Genomic DNA, 18,031 nt, shown 5'->3' with positions numbered 1-18,031 from the left:
CAAAGACAAATGCAGTAGTTCAGGAAAACTGCTTTTGCAATGAAAGAATGATTATGTTATGAGTTTTATATCACAAAAGCAAATCTCACTTGCATCTTAGTGAATAAACTAATTTCATGGTTATTTTTGCATTAATATGACGCAGCTGGCACAGAAAACTTTTTTTTCTCAAGCTATTATTAGCCTTTGCCAGTAAAAGTAATGAAACAGAAATGTGCAGATGCCTGGTTTTAAAGCTGCACAGTGTTCGAGTCAGAGGTTCTGGATAATTTCTCATAAGTTAGAAAGTGACAAGAGAGGCAATGAAAAAAGGCCAAGTGGAATTCCTGCAGATACCCAAAAGCTGCCCGACCTTGGAGTGCTCTTTGTACGTTTTATGGAAGCCAACATAAAATAATCATTAAGCACAAAAACAACAAGCCGTGAAAGTTTGGTTTCCAGACTTTGGTCTCACTGGAATTTACTGTAACTTCTATTTCTGTCCTTCTTAAAAATAGCATTGATGCAAACAGCAGAGCACCTGATCTGAACCTAAGCTTTCAAAAAAAAAAAAAGAAAAGAAAGAAAAGAAAGAAAGGAAAGAGCCCACTCTTGCAGCTGTATACAGATGCCCAAACCGCACACTGAGCAGAAAACACATTAGATTGCTGTGGGGAGTCGGGGGGGCGAAGCACATTGTGGTGAGCAGCACAAAGTGGAACCAAGATTAAGTAACAGAGTGATGTTACGAGTGTGGCCAAAGATGAGTGACCCACAGTGTGGGCATGTGTCTGAGAAACTGAAGCGTGGGCTCACGCGCTGATGAGAATGAGGCCCGTGGTCAGGCTGAGAATGAATCTAAAACTCAAAGCTGAGCTGTGTTCCTTCACGAAGGCAGACCTAAACTCGTCAACTGGAATATTTAGAGGCTATTAGGACAAAGCTGTACACGGATTATGTACATCAGGTGTTAAAGAGATCTTTTGCTGTGGTTAGTATTGCTTTGACTGTGGTGAGAAAGAGAGAGAGAGAGAGAGTGCTCAGTCTCGGGAGAAGGGTAAAAGGAATCAATGGTAAATAATTTCTGGAGAGTGTTTACACTAAAGGCTCTGCTGGTCCAGACAGAGCAACACACTCGCACCTGTCCTTTTAGGGAAATAAGAAGAAACTCTTCACTTAAAGCAGGAGACATGTAGATTTAGTTTTTCTTTGTCATATAATAAGGTGCTTTCTATAAAGAGTGACAAATACATAATGTGAGATTTTTTTTAAAGGAAGAATTGAAAAGTGAAGTGAAAACGTACAGTTCTACAGCTCATGTAAGCAATAGTAGCACAGTCGTTCTTCACTTGGGTTTTTCAGGCAAATATACGAGTTATTCATCAAAATGGATAAAAGGGAAGAATAATATTGTGTGAAGTTATTATAGACTTTGAACTTACATAAAACGCAAGAATAAGAAAGGAAGAGATGGAATGAGAATGAAGAATAAGGAAAACTAAGACCAAGGAATAAACTTTGACACTGACTTAAAGTGATCATTTGTGATCTCTTTCCTCTTTGCAGCCATATACACTCACTTGAATTTCCCATGATTTGTTTTTGTTGATCTGTCTGCTAGTACAGACAACCTGACGTAGGGTTTGCCCTATTACTATATCTACTTCTCAAATGTATTAATATAGTAGAAAGATATTTAAACTATATATTTTAGATAACTGAACACAAGTGCCTCTAAAATGCATTCAATACCATTAAGCCCTAGGTGACTTATTTTTGCTTTTGAATATCTGGTATCTGGAGTATACGGGTTTTGTTTTTTGTTTTTAAGTTACTTTATAAAACTAGATTTGTAAACTTGCCATTACGGTAATTCTTCAAAAGTTAACGACTTCTTGAAAGACCGCACCAAGTTTTGCGCAGCTGTATCACCGCACTCTACTGCGGCCTTTCTGCAGCACCAGATAACAACTGAATAGTTGACAGGGTTGTTTACTGACGAAAAGAAAACGAGTTTCAAGGCAAAACTAAAATTAATTTAAAAAAATACACGTCTTGTATTTATTTATTTAAAAAGGAAAAACGGACACCACTATATATAGCTACACGGCCAACCAACAGGTGGTTCAAGAAAACTTACCTGACAACTACAGCAGTGTTAACTATTCAGTAAGCGGTAGTTTTATTATGTTTATGTCAAAAGTCACTCATTTAAATAAACAAGCGTGAATTGGCTCGGCTTTATATTTACTTACTTAATTGTAGTAGTTTTAGTCCTCTCTGGGCGAGTTTCTTGAGTTTTCTTTCTGCCAATAGACCAATTATAATCCAATTGATGCGGCGGGCTACAGGTCAGCGCGTGCAGAGATGTCCGATGCGAGAGGAAGAGGAAGAAGAGGAGAAGAAGGAGGAAGAGGACACGGTCCTGCACGGGGGACAAGGGAGAGGGGCTGAAGGCACGGCGCGCTCCGCGGTCATTCCGAAAGCCTACGACTGACCCACCCTGCCGGGTTAAAAATAAAGTTGGCGCATCCAGTACATGATCTGTGCGCGCGCGGGACGGACATTCCTGACAAGAGCTGGTGACTCTAAATGGCAGAGGTACTTCTGATCTCCTCAGCAACCCACCCCTCCCACCACCACCACCACCCAGCCCAGCTCGGGCTCTAATCGCGCGCGCACAACAAACACCCACCCACCCTGAAAGACCCCCACAGAAATGTCACCTCCACTGCTACCCCTGCATTCCACGTGGAGCAGCCAGGACAACAGGAGGTTGCTTCATTATTGTGTCCCAGAATGGAGGCTTATGCTGGCAGCAACGCTGCTGCAGGTGCATTAATCCATAAATAAACTTAAAATTAGTGAGTAATAAAGTGTTGGTCAGATGTTGACACTTTGTACTTCATCTGAATGTAAGGATGAGAGTGCATTAAGTGAATTTTAAAAACAAGAACTGGGTGCACATGTTTCAATTGCCTGTTTTTTTACCATCTACAAAATTAAACATAGAAAATTGGGTTCATTCCAATAAACAGATTTAAATAATTTTTAGAGTGGAAACAAAAAGGCTACCATTAGCCTTTAGGAAAACTCTGACTCCACTTAAACTGAATTTGTGGAATACACTAAATAACCAAGACATTTGGAGGAAATCCAGCCATTTATGAGCTCCATCTAATTGTGCAAAGAAAAGTAGTCAAGTATTCAAGCCAGAAGCTTGATGTCTACAAAAAATGGCAAGATTGACTTGCAATGATCTAAAAGATTCTTCCCTTGGACACAAAACTTACCTCAGTTACAAATATTTATTGTTTGAATACAAAAACTGTCAAAATAAAAGGGAACACTAGATAATTAGTGACCAAAAGCATCACATAGATTGCAAAAAAACAAAACAAAAAAAACACAACTGTACAATAGATTACCTAAATATAAATAAGTTTTCACAAAAAGAATGACACTGGGAAATATTTACACATAAAAACATTTTTCAGAACAAAATTTTTCACTGAGTTCCATCACTTTGGTTGCTATGAGACTGTGAGCCAAGAAAGCTTCCTGAACCCTTCAATTAAATATTATGGCTTCACACATGTGGATACAGTTGACCCGGACAGAACCCGTCTCTGATCAGCCTGAAGACTGCACAAAAAAAGTCACCTTTTCACCTAGAACGTCAATAAATGTGTAACGAGTACTCTGCATGCAGCTGTAAAACACAGCATTGTGCTATGCTCATTAAAAGAAGGAATACAACTATAAAACACAAACTTTAGAAACAAGGAGTCATAAAATTAACTCCCTTCTTGCTGAGGCGATAGAGGAAAATGAGAGAGCACCATTTCTAGAGCCTGTCGACGTTTTACAAACCTCCATAGCTGCTTTCAAGCGCAAGAGTTTTTCAGTTTAATTGTTCATCTGCCTGCAGTGGACCTCTCATTTATTACATCCAAATCAGTTTCCAACATTTTCTTTGCAGCTTCCTACAGAGAGCTGGTTAACGTCCTCAGTGCTCTTACAGAGAAACACATTACATTTGAAAGCTCCTGAGTGGCAATAATTTCCTTTCATTCCTCCAGGAGGTGTTTGCCTGTTAACTGCATAGCGCCGCTATCTAACACCAAGCATGTATGTGCCTTCCAATTGTTGCAGCAAAGCATTTCAAATCAATTCTTAGCTAAAATGAAGGACGCTTATGTAAAACGCATGCGTTGCTTGAAGAAATAAGAAATTTCAGAGGGAATGTTTGAGGAGAAGGTTTTCTTTGGTTACTTTTGTCCCAGCAGGCACATGTGGAAGTACTAGCACGTGTGTACAGAGGTACCGAAACAAAATCTGCATTGTCTATCAACCGATTATCAAAAATTATTAAATAAAAACACAAAGATTGCATGTGACACCCAGTGCATATCAAATTAATGTAAATACAAGTAACTAAAACCCTTTATAATTTCATTTTGGTCTACAATATTGTTAAAGCTGTTTCTAAAAACAATTGTAATTTTAATCCCCGGAAGAAATGTAGACATAAATGAAACATTAAAACAGCATAAGCTTAAGCACTTGATGCATCTTTGGTGGAACAGACTGTTAAAAGCATTCATGTACAAATATAAAAAATATCAATATTTTATATATATGTATATATATAAAGAAACATTTTCATAAAAAACAAAGCTGCTACAACTTTTTTGTCAGGAACATGACAGTGCCCTTTGAAACGAAGTCAAGTAAGTAAGATCCAGGTGCAAATTCACATGTAGAACTCCCTGCTGGTGACGGTCTAGTCAAAGTGCTCACGGCTGGCGGGTTTTATGACGCGAGGAAAACATCGAGATCGGCGATGACGGCTGCCTGTCTCTTGGCAACCGTGTTCAAGAGTCGCTGAGGAAAAGACGGCGTTCCGAGGTCGACCTAAGTAAAAGACACAATGTTAACGTCTACATTCATATATAATACCATTTATAAATTCAAAAGAAAGTTTCTGAAAAGTTGTTTTTTTTTTAGACATACCATTGACGCATCAACTTCCTTGTTGTGCCTGAATCAGCTGCTACAGCTTTAAATATTTGGCAACAATTACACAGAGCTAAACCATGAGCCTCAGCTCAATGAAACTAATTTCATTAATAGTGAGCGCCGTGCCAGTAGTGAGCTGTAAACTCATCGTGCTGTAGATCAGCAAGGTAAGTCAATATCAAGTGTTGAGCTTCCCCCTGCAAAACCCAAGCTGGGAATTCTCATTTTCTGGATTTTACTGCATTCATAGGATATTAAGTACTTTATAGATAATCTGTGATAGATCATGGACTACAATGCAGATGATCTATTGTCTGAGCTGTGGATGTCTGCTGCTCCTCCAGAGTCACCATGGGCCTCGCTGTTTTTTCACTAACGTTCTCCAACTATCCTCACTAAATAACTGAGAAGATTACACAAATCTGGACTCAATGTTGCAATTATGTGATTGACCTGCAATTAGCTGCACTGCAATTTACACAAGGTAAAATTTGGAAACCATGTGTCCTTTTCCTTCCAGGTTATCTACACGTTTCAGCAAGTCGTATTGAAGACTTTCTAAGACCTTATCAATGCCAGCTTGAATGAAATTTACGACCGAAAGAACTATAAATATAGGGAAAGGTAGGGGGAGCCTCCTGTGCTACAATAAATCATCGCAAAAACCCAAGTAGTGCCAAGATACAAAAGAAGAAACAGTTTGCACTTACCAATGAAAGACAAGTAGCTAGCTAGCTAGTAAGAGTTAGAGTATGTTAGCTAGTTAGCACTAGCCTCAACCACCTTGAGTCACAGAACAAAATTACGATTTTTGAGTCTGACTCCAGCTTTTGCCAGACAAGGGGGAAAAAAAAACTAGATTCATAAATAGTTCTGCCACAACAAAATTTACAACCAGTTATTAACGTATTTAAGGTCACATCACTTTTTTCCCAAAAAAGTAAGACATTTTAAGGCCTTAATTTCAAATAAAATGAAGTGAAGACTTTTTAAGGCTGCACAGACACCCTGTCACATCGCATTTATGCACTACCTTGTGCTGGTCTCTTACATTAAATCCTAACAAAACACAATAAATTTTGCAATTATTATATGAAAAGACATCAAGAGTTCATGGGGTATGAATACTTCTGCGGGGAACTGTATCTATCATATCTGACCTGCAGCAAGTAAACGACTCTGGTCAGCTCCTGTCCCCCACGTACGACTGGTTGCAGGATCCAGCAGCTGGGCAGCATCTCCGCCCGGACGGCATCAACACTCGGCCGGGGGAGGGACTCCTCGAACACAGACTGCACAGCCAGCACACGCAGGCCACCCTGAGAGAGAAAACCATCAATAAAACAGCCGGTAAAGGGTTTTGATCATCTGAGAGGCAACTCGACTCTGACAGCGATAACAAATAGCTGACAAACACTGCCTGTGGGTCAGTGTCGTTCACGCTTTCTGTTCAGTGAGCGCGAGGCGTCGGCAAAGTGCGTGTTGTACATTTAGTGCAAGGGGAAAATTCCACCGGCTGCCGCTGAGCAGCTGCTCGCACGGTATCTAACCTGAGCAAATGGAATGTTCTCCTTACATTAAGGTGTGCAGCCGCCGCCGATGCTGCTCGCCTGACCTCAAAGCAATCATCTGGGCTGCCTGGTTGGTTCTGAGGCCAGGCTTACCTGCTTAGACTGAGTGCTGATGCAGCAGAAGTCCCGCGGCTGGGTGAGGTGGCAGGCGGACGGGTCTGTTAAGATGTAAGCTGCGCAAAAAAACAAAAATATATAAAAATCATAATAAATACAAATGAAGTGAGTAAAACAATAAGTATGGCATTTTAAAGCTAATTTCTGTAACAAAAAAGATGATTGTAAATACATTTAGAGTGCCTTCAAATAGCATTCAACTACAAACATTTCCTTGTCAAGGTAACACTTTATTTGGCATGGTGTGCATAAGACTGACACGACACTGTCATAAACATAACACCTGTTATGAACACAAAGGAGCCTTCATGAATGTTTTTGACTGTTGTCATGAAGCGCCATTCAGTAAAAAAATTACACTATTAATGAAAAATTGAATTAAAAGTGCATTAAAAGCGTCAACCTTGCATTATTTGGTAGACAATGACACTATTAATGCAAAGTTGCATTAAAACATGCATTAAAAGCCTGTTAAAATGGTCAACTTTGCATTAAAATGTCATTATTTACCAAATGACACTTCATGACAAAAGTTGTAAACATTCATGAAAACTCCTTCATTATCATGACAGATGTTTTGTCACAAGGGGAAGGACTAAACAACAGCTTTTCAACATTTTACACCAAGTGACATCCATTTATAGTCAGCCGCAATGAGACAATAACTTGGAAGAGGTGTAAGAGCAAATGTGGTTGTACAATACAACAATCTTGTTATTCAAGAATGAGACTGTGCTATTCAACACATGGAGAAAGGAAGTAGTCATAGGAGAGGTGAGTTTGCATAGTCTGCTAAAACCAGTAAGAACAAAATATGCTTTTTTACTATAAATCCAAAAGGATAGAAATATTATTCATATAAAAATACACACCTTAAACTTCATGTTTAAATGGACACACCTCTAAGAGGTTGTAGGGAAGAGTGGAGAATGTTATTGGCTCACCCAGCTGAGTGCTGTCATCTAGTGGTCGTGTCCACACAGAACGAACCGACTGGTTATACAAGTGGCTCTTGGACATCTGGCTGATTACGTTCCACAAACTGTCCAGGGGTCTTTTCACCTCCCCAACCCCAAGAAAACCATGAACAGAGGGACTGGAGGAAGATTTGTAGTATGCCTGAATTCCTCGTTCTTCCCCTTGGTGACTGAATAAACAAATTAGGACGTATCAGTAAGCTGCACACATACATTAGTTAGTTTCTTTGAGGTTGTGAGGAACGCATTTTAATTGCTTTACAAGCTGAGAGTATTTCAAAATGTTAAATCAGAGGAAGCTCACCTCCACCCGGCAGAGGCTTTGCCCCTCAAAAAGTTGCCCGAATCCCCAAAAGAAGCCAGTCGGACCTGGTGAGAAAGAATTTCTCGCTAAAACTCTGAACAAATACCTGAAATACCATGTCACAAAGTCTAATTTCTTTATGTATTAGTAGAAAAACAGCAAACAAATGCAGTGATTTCTTAGGAAAAAAATAAGAAGTGCTGGTACAACTCTTATTTTATATAACCACCTTCATTTTATAACAGCTGGAATTCTCTCGGCTATTTCATACATAGTTAATAAAGAGGCTGAGGAAGTTCATCAGGACGTTTGAGATCATTGTCGTCATTATCAGAAACTTTCAATATTGTATGTCCGTGTGACCCAAAATTCAAATAATACATATTTTATATTCTATTAGGTTTTAAATCAAAAACTTACTGACTAAAGCACATGACACATTCTGTGCAATGATATAAAAATATAACTTAAATATTTGTTATTTTCTGTTCCCATGCAGACTGGTCGATTTAACCCACAGAATCCAGTATTTCGATTCAATACTGAAAACACATTTTTCACTGATTTCCCAAGGTTCCCATACAGTTCTCCTTATAAAATGATAACATTTTCGGATTTTATTTTTCATGTTTTTATTTTTTAAAGACTTTGATAATTTCAGTTGAAAGTGTTCATTTTGAACCTGCTTGAATAATAGTCTATTCTGTAGGTTTTACAAATAAGACAACAACACAGATCTGAAATATGTTTAAAATTTTCAAAATGTGGCATTTGGTTATTTCACTAATTTTAAAAGTATCTGGACTATTTTAAATCAACTCTATTTTAAAAAATCTCTAATTCTGAATGGAAAATTATTGATTAAATGCAGAATCTTTAAACAGTTTTTAAACTTTGCTAGTTGTATTTTGTTTCTAAAAAAATTCAAAATGATGAAATTTTTAATGATTTGTTTGGTAGATTGCCCATTGGCACTATTGGTAGCATTGTTGCCCTACAGCAAGAAGGTTCTGGGTTTGAATCCCAGTGTGTTGTCTTTCTTTTGAGAGATTTCTCAAAGCTATACTGTTCAGTATTATAGAAAACCTGTCAAATACATACTGTAATTACAAAGCAAACCTTTATTAGAAGCCCTGGGGAAAAAAAAAAAAAAACTTTACCTCAGTCAGAGCCTGACAGACGAGGGTGGAAGTGATGTCTTGATGTGCTGTAGATATGGAGGTGACTGAGCCAAAGGAAGCAGTGCGCTGACGTCCAACAACAGGGGGCGACGGAGAGGAAGTCATCAATGGCTCGAAGCTGCTAACAGGAAGCTCAAGCCGAACGTCTGATAAAACACATTTGTAATGAAGAAAGGAAATGCAGCAGGTATGAAAATGAAGACACGTCACCAGTTTCAGAGTTTGCTATAAAATGCATTCTACTGTAAATATTGCTGTGTAAAGTAAGTCTTTCTACCAAAAGGTATCTCTTTAAAGGTAAACAGAAAACATTAAAATATTTGTAATTTTTGAAAAACTACAAAAGGTCTACTTGAGGATTAGAAATGAGTCTTGTGCAGTTACCTTGAGCTGACAGCCACGTTTGCTTTTCTTTCACACTATGAAAACCACAGACGGGAGGCCGTGTCCTTAGCTTCAACCCCTCGCCCTGGACCCCAACAATCTAGCAACAGACAGCACCAATAATGCAATAAGTCCCAGAGTTACATCTTACAGTGGAAAAATACTCCAACCACTCAGACGGAGAATTTTAAGAGTAAAGTAGCGATTTTAATCCCAAATAATCTGTAAAAGTGTGCAAACCTGTTGATTTAATACTGCTCTGTTGCACAGCTGTGGCTGAGTAGTGTTGCCACTGTTGTATCCAGATGTTGGTCCAGAGGAAAGACTCAGGCTGGATCCTGTGCACAAAGTGCTGTTGCTGATTATGGTCCGATGCTTCAGGTCGTCCTGAGGAAATCGTGTCAACAGAAGTCAGATTTACTAGCAAAACACTAATATAAATTCATCTTTTCAAACTTTTACAAACTGCTTCAATCTCGGTCTCTTAAAAATAAAAATTTAATCGCTAGTACCTACAAAGATTTCATTTCCTTTGAAAGTAAAATTAACAGCGTCCACCATTTAGAAGGTACGTTATTATCTACGGTGGAGTATCTCACAGATTGTGAACCTCACAAGAGGGGATCTTTAGCTACTCAACAATGTCATGTTGCACTCAGAGGAAGTTCGTTATGATTCTGCCAATTAAAGACGGGACAACTGACCTTTATTCCCTGAGAGAGAGTCTGCTGCTGTATCCTCTGTTTCTCCAGCTCAGTCCGCTCTCTCAGCCGTTCTCGAGCCTTAGCGATCTCCGTCTTGGCTTCTTCCCGGGCTCGGCTGTAGTCTCGTAGCAGCTGCTCGATGTCTGGTGGGCACTGTCCCGCTTCTCTTGTAGGTTCTGGTAAACTGCGGTACAGATGATTTGGTATTAAAAAAAATTAAGAAATAAAAGAAGAGCTTCCACATCGGTGAAATTAGCAAATACATATGTGCTCACATCGACAGACATGTACAGCGGAGTAGATGTTTTGTTTTAAAGAAAGAACCACAAACTACTCAAGCTGGGTACATCAGGTCTTGATAACTTCATCAAAGCTTTTTTCTCATTAGAACAACTTTCTTCTGGTAATACTGCATCTTTATCCTGCTAATAACTTGTCATCGTTCTTGCATTTAAAAAAAAATAAAAAATCAGTCTGGCCCTAAATCTCCACTGTACAGATGAATATTATTCCATTAGGCTATAAGTTTCTAATATCCAGTGATATTCAGTGTCTCACATAGTGACTTCTTGTCGTCGATGGTATTCTTTGCGGCGGTTGGGTGTGGGATCAGCTTCCTGTGGCGGTGGATGTTTGCTGGGGCTCAGACTGCGAGCTCTTCTGTAAGTCTGGAGGCGCTCCTCCCTGTCCCGCCTTAAAGCCTCGATGCTCCGGCGGTGCCTGAGAGGATCAAGAAATTAAACAGCTGTAACACCTTTGAGGATAAAGAATATGTCTGAGCTGAATTTGCAGCACTGAATTTACATTGTGACCTAAATGTGTGGGAGAATTTATAAAAATGACATTCATGGTCTAGTCTTGTTCCTACTAAGACATTTTTTTCCCCTGGTAAACTAGGAATCTGAAAGCAGGGGAAAAAAAATCATATATTCTGTACATCTTTTGCACAGCATCTAAGCTTTATTGCCAGAAGAGCTAAGAAGTGGTAGTCTATGCTGATTTGCAAATGTATTACATATTATTGCGTTTCACTGAGCAATCTCATTCAGAGCTCATTTGACAGACCAATACAAAGTAGAGCCTAAATGTCAAATCTAACGGGGAATACATGCGGCTTTCAAATCGGTTTAAAAACGAAACAATTAAAATGTTAGTAAAATATGCATTAAAATAGTTCTTGAAGAATGAATACTTTTCTTGGTCCTCACCTGTCATACAGCTCCTGTTTGGACGCAGCGGAGGTCAGTGGCTGCAATTCCTCTTTGGACCTTGGGGACAGCATCTTTAACAACGCGTCCGTCTCTCCCAGGCCGTAATGAAGCTTAGCCTCCGTCAGCTCCACAGTCAAAGGCGTCAGGCTCGTACTGAGGTTGACGGTCGCCATCACCCGCTCTCTCTCCCGTCGCAGTTTCAGTATCTCTCGGGATTTTCTGTCATTTTGTGCCACAACATCCAGGTTTGAACCCGTGCTGCCCATATAGTCCCATTCAGCGCGGTTTCTGTCGTCTTTGTCTGAGCATCGTGGCTGTTGATTCTGGCCAACTCCTGACCAGTTGGTGAACTTGTTGTGTACGGGCAGGTCGTCTGGGACTATCTGATGGTCATTCCAAGGAGAAACACTCGTTGCAACTTCAGTGTTCACAAGAACTTCTGTACCGCACTCACTGTGCTCCAGTGATGCCGTGTCATCCTCCTTCAGTTGATTTCTACAGTCACTGAAGGGCGATAAATGGCCGATATCAATGCAAACATCTCCGGGAGCACTTGTAAAGTTGGATTCTTGCCCTTGCCGCTCATGCGCAACTGCCCGTCTCACGGTAGGAAAAATGTGCTTGTGCCTCTCTGAGAGGGCCCTGTGGTCGTCTTCTTCTTTGCAGGTCACATTTCTCTTCACAACGTCTGCGTCTATATCCGATGGTGACCTAAGACTTGAAGAACTCGTACAGAAGTCTTGAGGACTTGAACAACTCATTTCACTCACTCTCTCAAGAGATATAGTTTCTGATTTAGTGGAAAAAGCATCTAAACACTGTTTAGCATTTTCAGCAGAAGGAACTGCAGGTGTGCCCTCCTTAGAGGAATGGCTTGTTTGCTGATTCCTATATTTTGGTTGACAGTGTACTGATTGTTTTCCGCTCTGCCTCGAACCTAATCTTGTTCCCACAGTAACAATGGGAGATGAGGCACGGTCTGTAAATGTTGCTTGTTTTTTGATAAAGCCAGTAGGACTGCTTGCTAACGACACGCTGCGGTTTTCTTGAAAGCACTTTCTTGATGATCTGGAGGTGACTGCAACATTTCTGCAGCTTGATTCCTCAAGAGTGCTTTGCTTCGAGGCCTGAGAGGAAGCAGATTTTGCACGCCTGTGATAACTTGCTGCTGTCTTTGTGAACGCCAATGTCTGAGGGTCATTATCTGACTGAGGTGCAACAGAGACATTGAAGGTTTGCATTGTCTCAGCATCTTTTTTAACTACTCTGTGCATACTCTTGTCTTCAGGACCAATCACTTTCACAATCACCTTAACTTCATAAGATTTAGCCTTCTCTCTGAGTGTTTCATTACCAGCAGCCTTGCCGCTCATTGCATTCACCGGCTCCTCCGTCTGGATTCCAACATCTAAGGCTGTTTGAACTGAGCGGTCTTTCTTGCTACATCCATGTAAATCACTGCATAACAAGCTACGATGTAATGAGTTGCTACTCCGAGGACTGGATTTGCTCACTTCACCCGTCCTCATCCCCTGGACATCTCCCAGCAGGTCTGAAGTGCTGTCGATAAGCTTGGAGAGATGAGCAGACATGGTTTCCATACTTGCCCACGTTGAGGATTTTTTTATATCCACTTTGCTCTTCTGGGACAAAGGAACATCAGTGTTGCTTCTTTTGTGGCGATCTTTCCTCTTTAGACTGCTGTTACTGACTGTGCCAAGCCTAGATTCAGTTTGAGTACCGTGTTCATGCATCTTTCTCCTTTGCAGCTGCATTTTGCTCGTCTTTGACTCTTGCTCGGATGAGTAAACGAGCATGATTTCATCAACCTGACTTGAATTGACACCAGAATTGGCAATGTCATTACCGGAAGCATTTACTGCCTGACTGCAGGTCTCTGCCTGTGCTTTCTTGTGCTGTGTAGCAACTTTCTCTCTATAATCCTCAATGCTACTGAAGGTACTGGAGAGCCCCTTGTTGGTAGCGTATGTACTCAGGTGAGAGTTAAAAGGAGAATTCAGCCCATTCAAGCCGTTGTCAGCACTGGAGCATCTTACTAGGCATTTCTCAGAGCTGTTCAAGAGAGGAGATTTAATAGATAGGTCAGCAGCACTTCCAAACACAGGGGTCTTGTAGCAGTGTTGGTTTGAGTCGCTGTGTTGCCACTGGTGGACAAAGGGGTTGATGTCGCTGGATGCAAAATGGATGGGTGAGCCCTGGCAATGTGTGTGCCGTGCTTCACTTTGCCTTTTGTTCAGGTGGCTTTTTTCTGCATCCGCCCTCTGGAATGCAGTGTGGAGAGGTAAGGAGTGCCTTGGGAGAATGTAATCCATCTTAAGTTCTTTATTTTCACCAGAATTCCCTTTAAGGACTTCTGTCTTACATTTACTTGTAGAAAGAGAGACACGACTTTCTTCATTACTAGGTCTTCCTAGCAGCCAGCAATAATGCCTCCTATTCCCTTGCTTCTCCTCGTCATCTTCATCCGATGACTTGAGAGAAGAATCAGAGGAAGAAGCAGGACGAGTTTTGACATCAGACTTTCTGAACCGCTTTGTTTTTTTCCTCCTAAGAGCAAGATTACCTGGTGTAACAGTTGTGTTTATGCTGGCCTCTTTGGACATTACGGAAGAACCTGCCTGTGGTGTTTTTAGATCTTTATCAGAGGGAATCATTTTAGAGTTCAACTCCTGTACACATATTTCATCCTTTGGATTGAAAGAAAAAGTCTCAACCCCTTTATCATTGTTTGCCACACAAAACTCTTTGATATTTATTTGATGATTTTTGTTGAAGTTGCTCTGTGAATTTGGACATTTAGCATTTGAATTGATACCAGCAACAGAAGCCCAAGCTATGTTCTGTGTACATATCTGTTGACAGTTTAGCTGATCCTGTGTTGTGAGGGGCTTGCTTCCAGCCTTGTGGTAGAGTTCAACATTTTCTCCATGGGTAGGAGAAAGTTTGATTTGAGTGCAGAGGTGTTTGACTGCTTTTACCTGATGAGTTAAGAATTCTGCTGCAGACTGATCAACATTGGTTCCAAATACCTTAATCATGTGTGGTGAGCTTTGAGCAGGTGAATCACTGCTTGTTTTTACACCATCGGTTATGAAGTTCTGACTGACATCGTCTGAAAGAGATGAGAGATACTTCAGATTTCCGTGGCTCAAGGGGGAAGCTGTGTCATGGATACATTTGTGAAGCTGCAGTCTTGAGTGCTGAGTTTGGAGTTGGGGAAGGAGATCAGAATTAAAATGATCAGACTCTTTACATGAGTAATTGTTACTGGTGATCATATCAGGGGCATAGGTTACTTTAGGCGAAGCTTCGTCTGTTACTTTTTGAGGTAGAGCATTTTCCCCCTTTGGGTTTCCTAGGCCTTCATGACTAGTACTCTGTTTCATATGTGATCCCAAATGCTCAGCTGTGATTAATGCATGCACATCAGCACATATTTTTCCTTCTTTCACATCTTCACTCCTCTCACCTTTCAGCTGGTCATGCATCCATCTACATTCATTACAATCAGAGCTAAAATGACATGCAGATGATGACAAAATACACAGACTTTGACTTTTGTTCATTCCTCCCGACGAATCTACATGCTCTTTTATCACTTCAGAGATTCTCAGATCAATAGCACTGCATATGGCTTCCGACCTGCATACGTGCTTTGCTTTTTCTTGAGGTTTCCTGTCATTATCAGTGTCGTACTTAACCCTTTCTGTTACTTCAAAATCTTTATTTGCTATTACATCTCCCCTTCTCACACACTCATTATCTCCAACAGCGGCTTCATACTGAGAACTCTTGTCCTCGAAGATTTGGCTGCTTGGTTCAAGTTCGATGTTCTGAAGATCAGAAACTGGCCTTGAATCTGAAGCAACCGAATGTTGTTTATCACTGCCATCAACAGAAGAAGAGTGAAATCCTTGGCTGTTCGACTCCCCTTTGGAGTCACTGCTGCTGTTATCGTCATCAGACAACACACCTTCCAAGCCGTCACCTGGTGCTGAGGAGAAAGTTTCCAACTCCCCGCTGTCGCTCCTTTTTGGAATTTTCAGGCAGCCTATAAAAGCATTCCGGTGCTCTTTGTTCCTTTTCCTGGAACTTTTACAGGCCAATTTAACAACTTCCTGCTGGTGAGCAACGGACAGCTCATGGCTTTTGGTTTCCTCCCATTTAACTGATCTATCCTCTGGGTTCCTAAAATAATTTAGCTGTAAATCTCGGACATTTTCAACACCTACATCTGTTGCTTCTTTGTTAATTGAGGGTTGAAACGGATATAAAGGATCGGGTCTGTCATCGGATGGAAAACTTGAGCCACAAGGTGCAGACATAGCATCTGTAGGCTCATGAAATGTGTCTGATGTTGCTTGGAGAATGTCTTTTTGTGACATGCAAATACTTTGATGCACAGATTCTAGAGGAGTGTTAAAGGTCGTTGTATTGATTTGTCCGAACCGATCCGTTGGGAACTCTACACGGTTACCTAATGTCAAGACATTTTTTAAAGCTCCAAATGCTCCAGAGTCTCTCAACCTGACAGGGTGCTGATTGAGCTCTGAACTATTTAAAGCCTCAGAGTTAAAACATCTAGATTCACTGTGTGAGTCGGATAGATTCCCGCTAACTGGACTCAGACCGCTGCTGTTACCGTCTGCATTCAAGAGCAAAACTTTTCTTGGTAAAGGCAGAGAAACCCCATCAGTCCTCTGGCTTTCAGTCATATCTGCAGAGGACCAAACATCAGCAAGAGCCAGCAAGCTTTCTGGCGGTTTCACACTGCAGCTGCCGGTCTGCAGGTCCCTGAAATCCTCAATCAATTTGTGGATACTGGCTGCTTCTAATAAGCTCTGATTTTGGGATTTCCTTGTAGCATCACGACTCAAATGCGCCTCCGCTGCGGTTATGGAATCTGTTACTCGCGAGTAAGTTTCAAATGCTGCTTGTTTGCGCTTTTTAAACGTTGAGAATTTCCAGCCGTTCTCCACGGTTAAAGAATCTTTAGACATTTCGCTGTCGTTGCTTTCTGCTTCACTCGGAGCCGAATCTTCATGTGTCAAATGCTCAGCCAGCACGGCTGCGTAAGCAGAGGACAGAGAGTCGAGAGAGAAAAGGCTCTCGCAGTCTGATGTTGCTTCATCCCCTTCCTCTTGCTCTTCAAACCATCCACATAGTTTTGGATGGTCTTCTACACATCCGTTGCTCTTATTCGTCAGTGCCTCGGTGCTATGCCAGCGTCTCTGTTTGTGGCTATCAAACAGATTCCTCTGATCAAGCTCCTCACATGACACAGTTGCTTTGATGGTACCATTCTGATTAGCTGAAGAACCTCTCAGGCTCTTGTCTACTCTTCGTCTCCAAGGGAATTTACCTGCAATCCTCCCCAGAGGTTTAAGAACTCTCCGTCCCTTTACACCTGAGGGTGTTTTTCTGAAAACTTTGCATAGTGCCGTTTTTATCCTGGGCCCCACAAAATGAGACAATGATCTGCTGATGGCTTTACTTCCACTGTTGTCTCTTTTTCCATCAGTAGGCACTTTATCTGTTTTGGATATTTGTAGATTTTCTTTACAGATGGGAAGCGACGCAGCTCTGAGAGGTGTTTTTGATACAGCTGTAGGCTTTTTGCCCAATTTGTTCTTAAATAACATGTCTTGATTTGGCAGCAGAGGTTTTCTTCCCAGCTGGCCCAAACATGGTTGAGGCTGTGGTTCCATGGTTTGTCTGGTGTTTCCGAAAGAATTTACTTTATTATGATTGTGTCCAGAGGTGATGGAGCCTGAGCAACTTTGGGTTCTTCCTCGAGGGATATATTCCTCAGAAACCCACTTTCTGCCACTAATGGGATTGGACGTAGTTGCTGAATTTAAAGATTGTTCCACAGACTTGTTTCTCTTGAGGAAGTGCCTAGTAATGGGAGGAAAAGAAAAGAAAGATTTAAGATTAAGCTAATTTAAATCAAGGTGGACAAAAAGTCAATACACTTACCTAAAGATAGGTGTACGCTGTGGGTAGAGCCGAGACAACAGATCTACTGAAAACGAGTGTCTTCGTGATACAAAGGATTGCTCTTCTAGCTTCGAAGGTGATCCCGTCTCTAGAGACTGTTGGCCATTTGGTCCAGGAGGAAGTTTACTTTCCAGCTGCTGTAACTCTCTCTTAGCGTCCAGCAGATGCCGTTTGTTGGCAATTTTCTGCAGCTGGCAGTGCAGCTTTTTCCGACGGATGCGACCCTCAGCGCGGCGGAGAGCGTGATGCTTCAACAGCTCATCCTGCACAGTTTTCTTCCTGGCCCTCACTGCCTTGCAAGGATATTCAACAATAATATTCTTCTGACCAATGAACACCTGACTTGTAAGTTTCTCCAGGAGAGGAGCGTGGAGGGGGTCAGTTTGGACACCAGAGTCTTGCTTCACTCTCTCCTCTGCTGTTTTCAGGAGGTGTTTCTCATGCAAAATCCACTGATGCACTGTTGTGAAAAAAGAAAAAACAACATTGATAAGCACTACAAACCAGAAAGTACATTTTCAAAATGTACTTTTAATCTGATAAACAACCTTCATTGGGAT

At 41.1% G+C, this 18,031-nt stretch overlaps 2 protein-coding genes across 4 annotated transcripts in view; both read right to left on the bottom strand.

The window, feature by feature from the left end:
* sptb (spectrin, beta, erythrocytic) overlaps positions 1–2,568 on the bottom strand; it is a 48,481-nt gene extending 45,913 nt beyond the window's left edge. For both annotated transcript variants that reach the window (XM_044142184.1, XM_044142185.1), the window contains exon 1: positions 2,235–2,568. The gene's annotated coding sequence lies outside the window, so the exon portion shown is untranslated. The remainder of the gene's footprint in view (positions 1–2,234) is intronic.
* A 686-nt stretch (positions 2,569–3,254) lies between these two features.
* stard9 (StAR-related lipid transfer (START) domain containing 9) overlaps positions 3,255–18,031 on the bottom strand; it is a 41,942-nt gene continuing 27,165 nt past the window's right edge. For both annotated transcript variants that reach the window (XM_044142181.1, XM_044142182.1), the window contains exons 21-32: positions 17,451–17,931; positions 11,448–17,369; positions 10,798–10,959; positions 10,240–10,423; positions 9,776–9,922; positions 9,536–9,635; positions 9,131–9,297; positions 7,971–8,035; positions 7,634–7,836; positions 6,666–6,745; positions 6,162–6,320; positions 3,255–4,896 (exon numbers count right to left, since the gene is read on the bottom strand). In XM_044142181.1, coding sequence (XP_043998116.1) covers positions 4,795–4,896; positions 6,162–6,320; positions 6,666–6,745; positions 7,634–7,836; positions 7,971–8,035; positions 9,131–9,297; positions 9,536–9,635; positions 9,776–9,922; positions 10,240–10,423; positions 10,798–10,959; positions 11,448–17,369; positions 17,451–17,931 — 7,772 coding nt within the window. In that variant the 3' untranslated portion in view covers positions 3,255–4,794. The remainder of the gene's footprint in view (positions 4,897–6,161; positions 6,321–6,665; positions 6,746–7,633; positions 7,837–7,970; positions 8,036–9,130; positions 9,298–9,535; positions 9,636–9,775; positions 9,923–10,239; positions 10,424–10,797; positions 10,960–11,447; positions 17,370–17,450; positions 17,932–18,031) is intronic.

This window comes from Gambusia affinis, linkage group LG16, assembly GCF_019740435.1.
Source record: "Gambusia affinis linkage group LG16, SWU_Gaff_1.0, whole genome shotgun sequence".
NCBI lineage: Eukaryota > Metazoa > Chordata > Actinopteri > Cyprinodontiformes > Poeciliidae > Gambusia > Gambusia affinis.
Note: the sequence above shows the minus strand (reverse complement) of the source record. Positions and strands in the feature narration are given on the sequence as shown.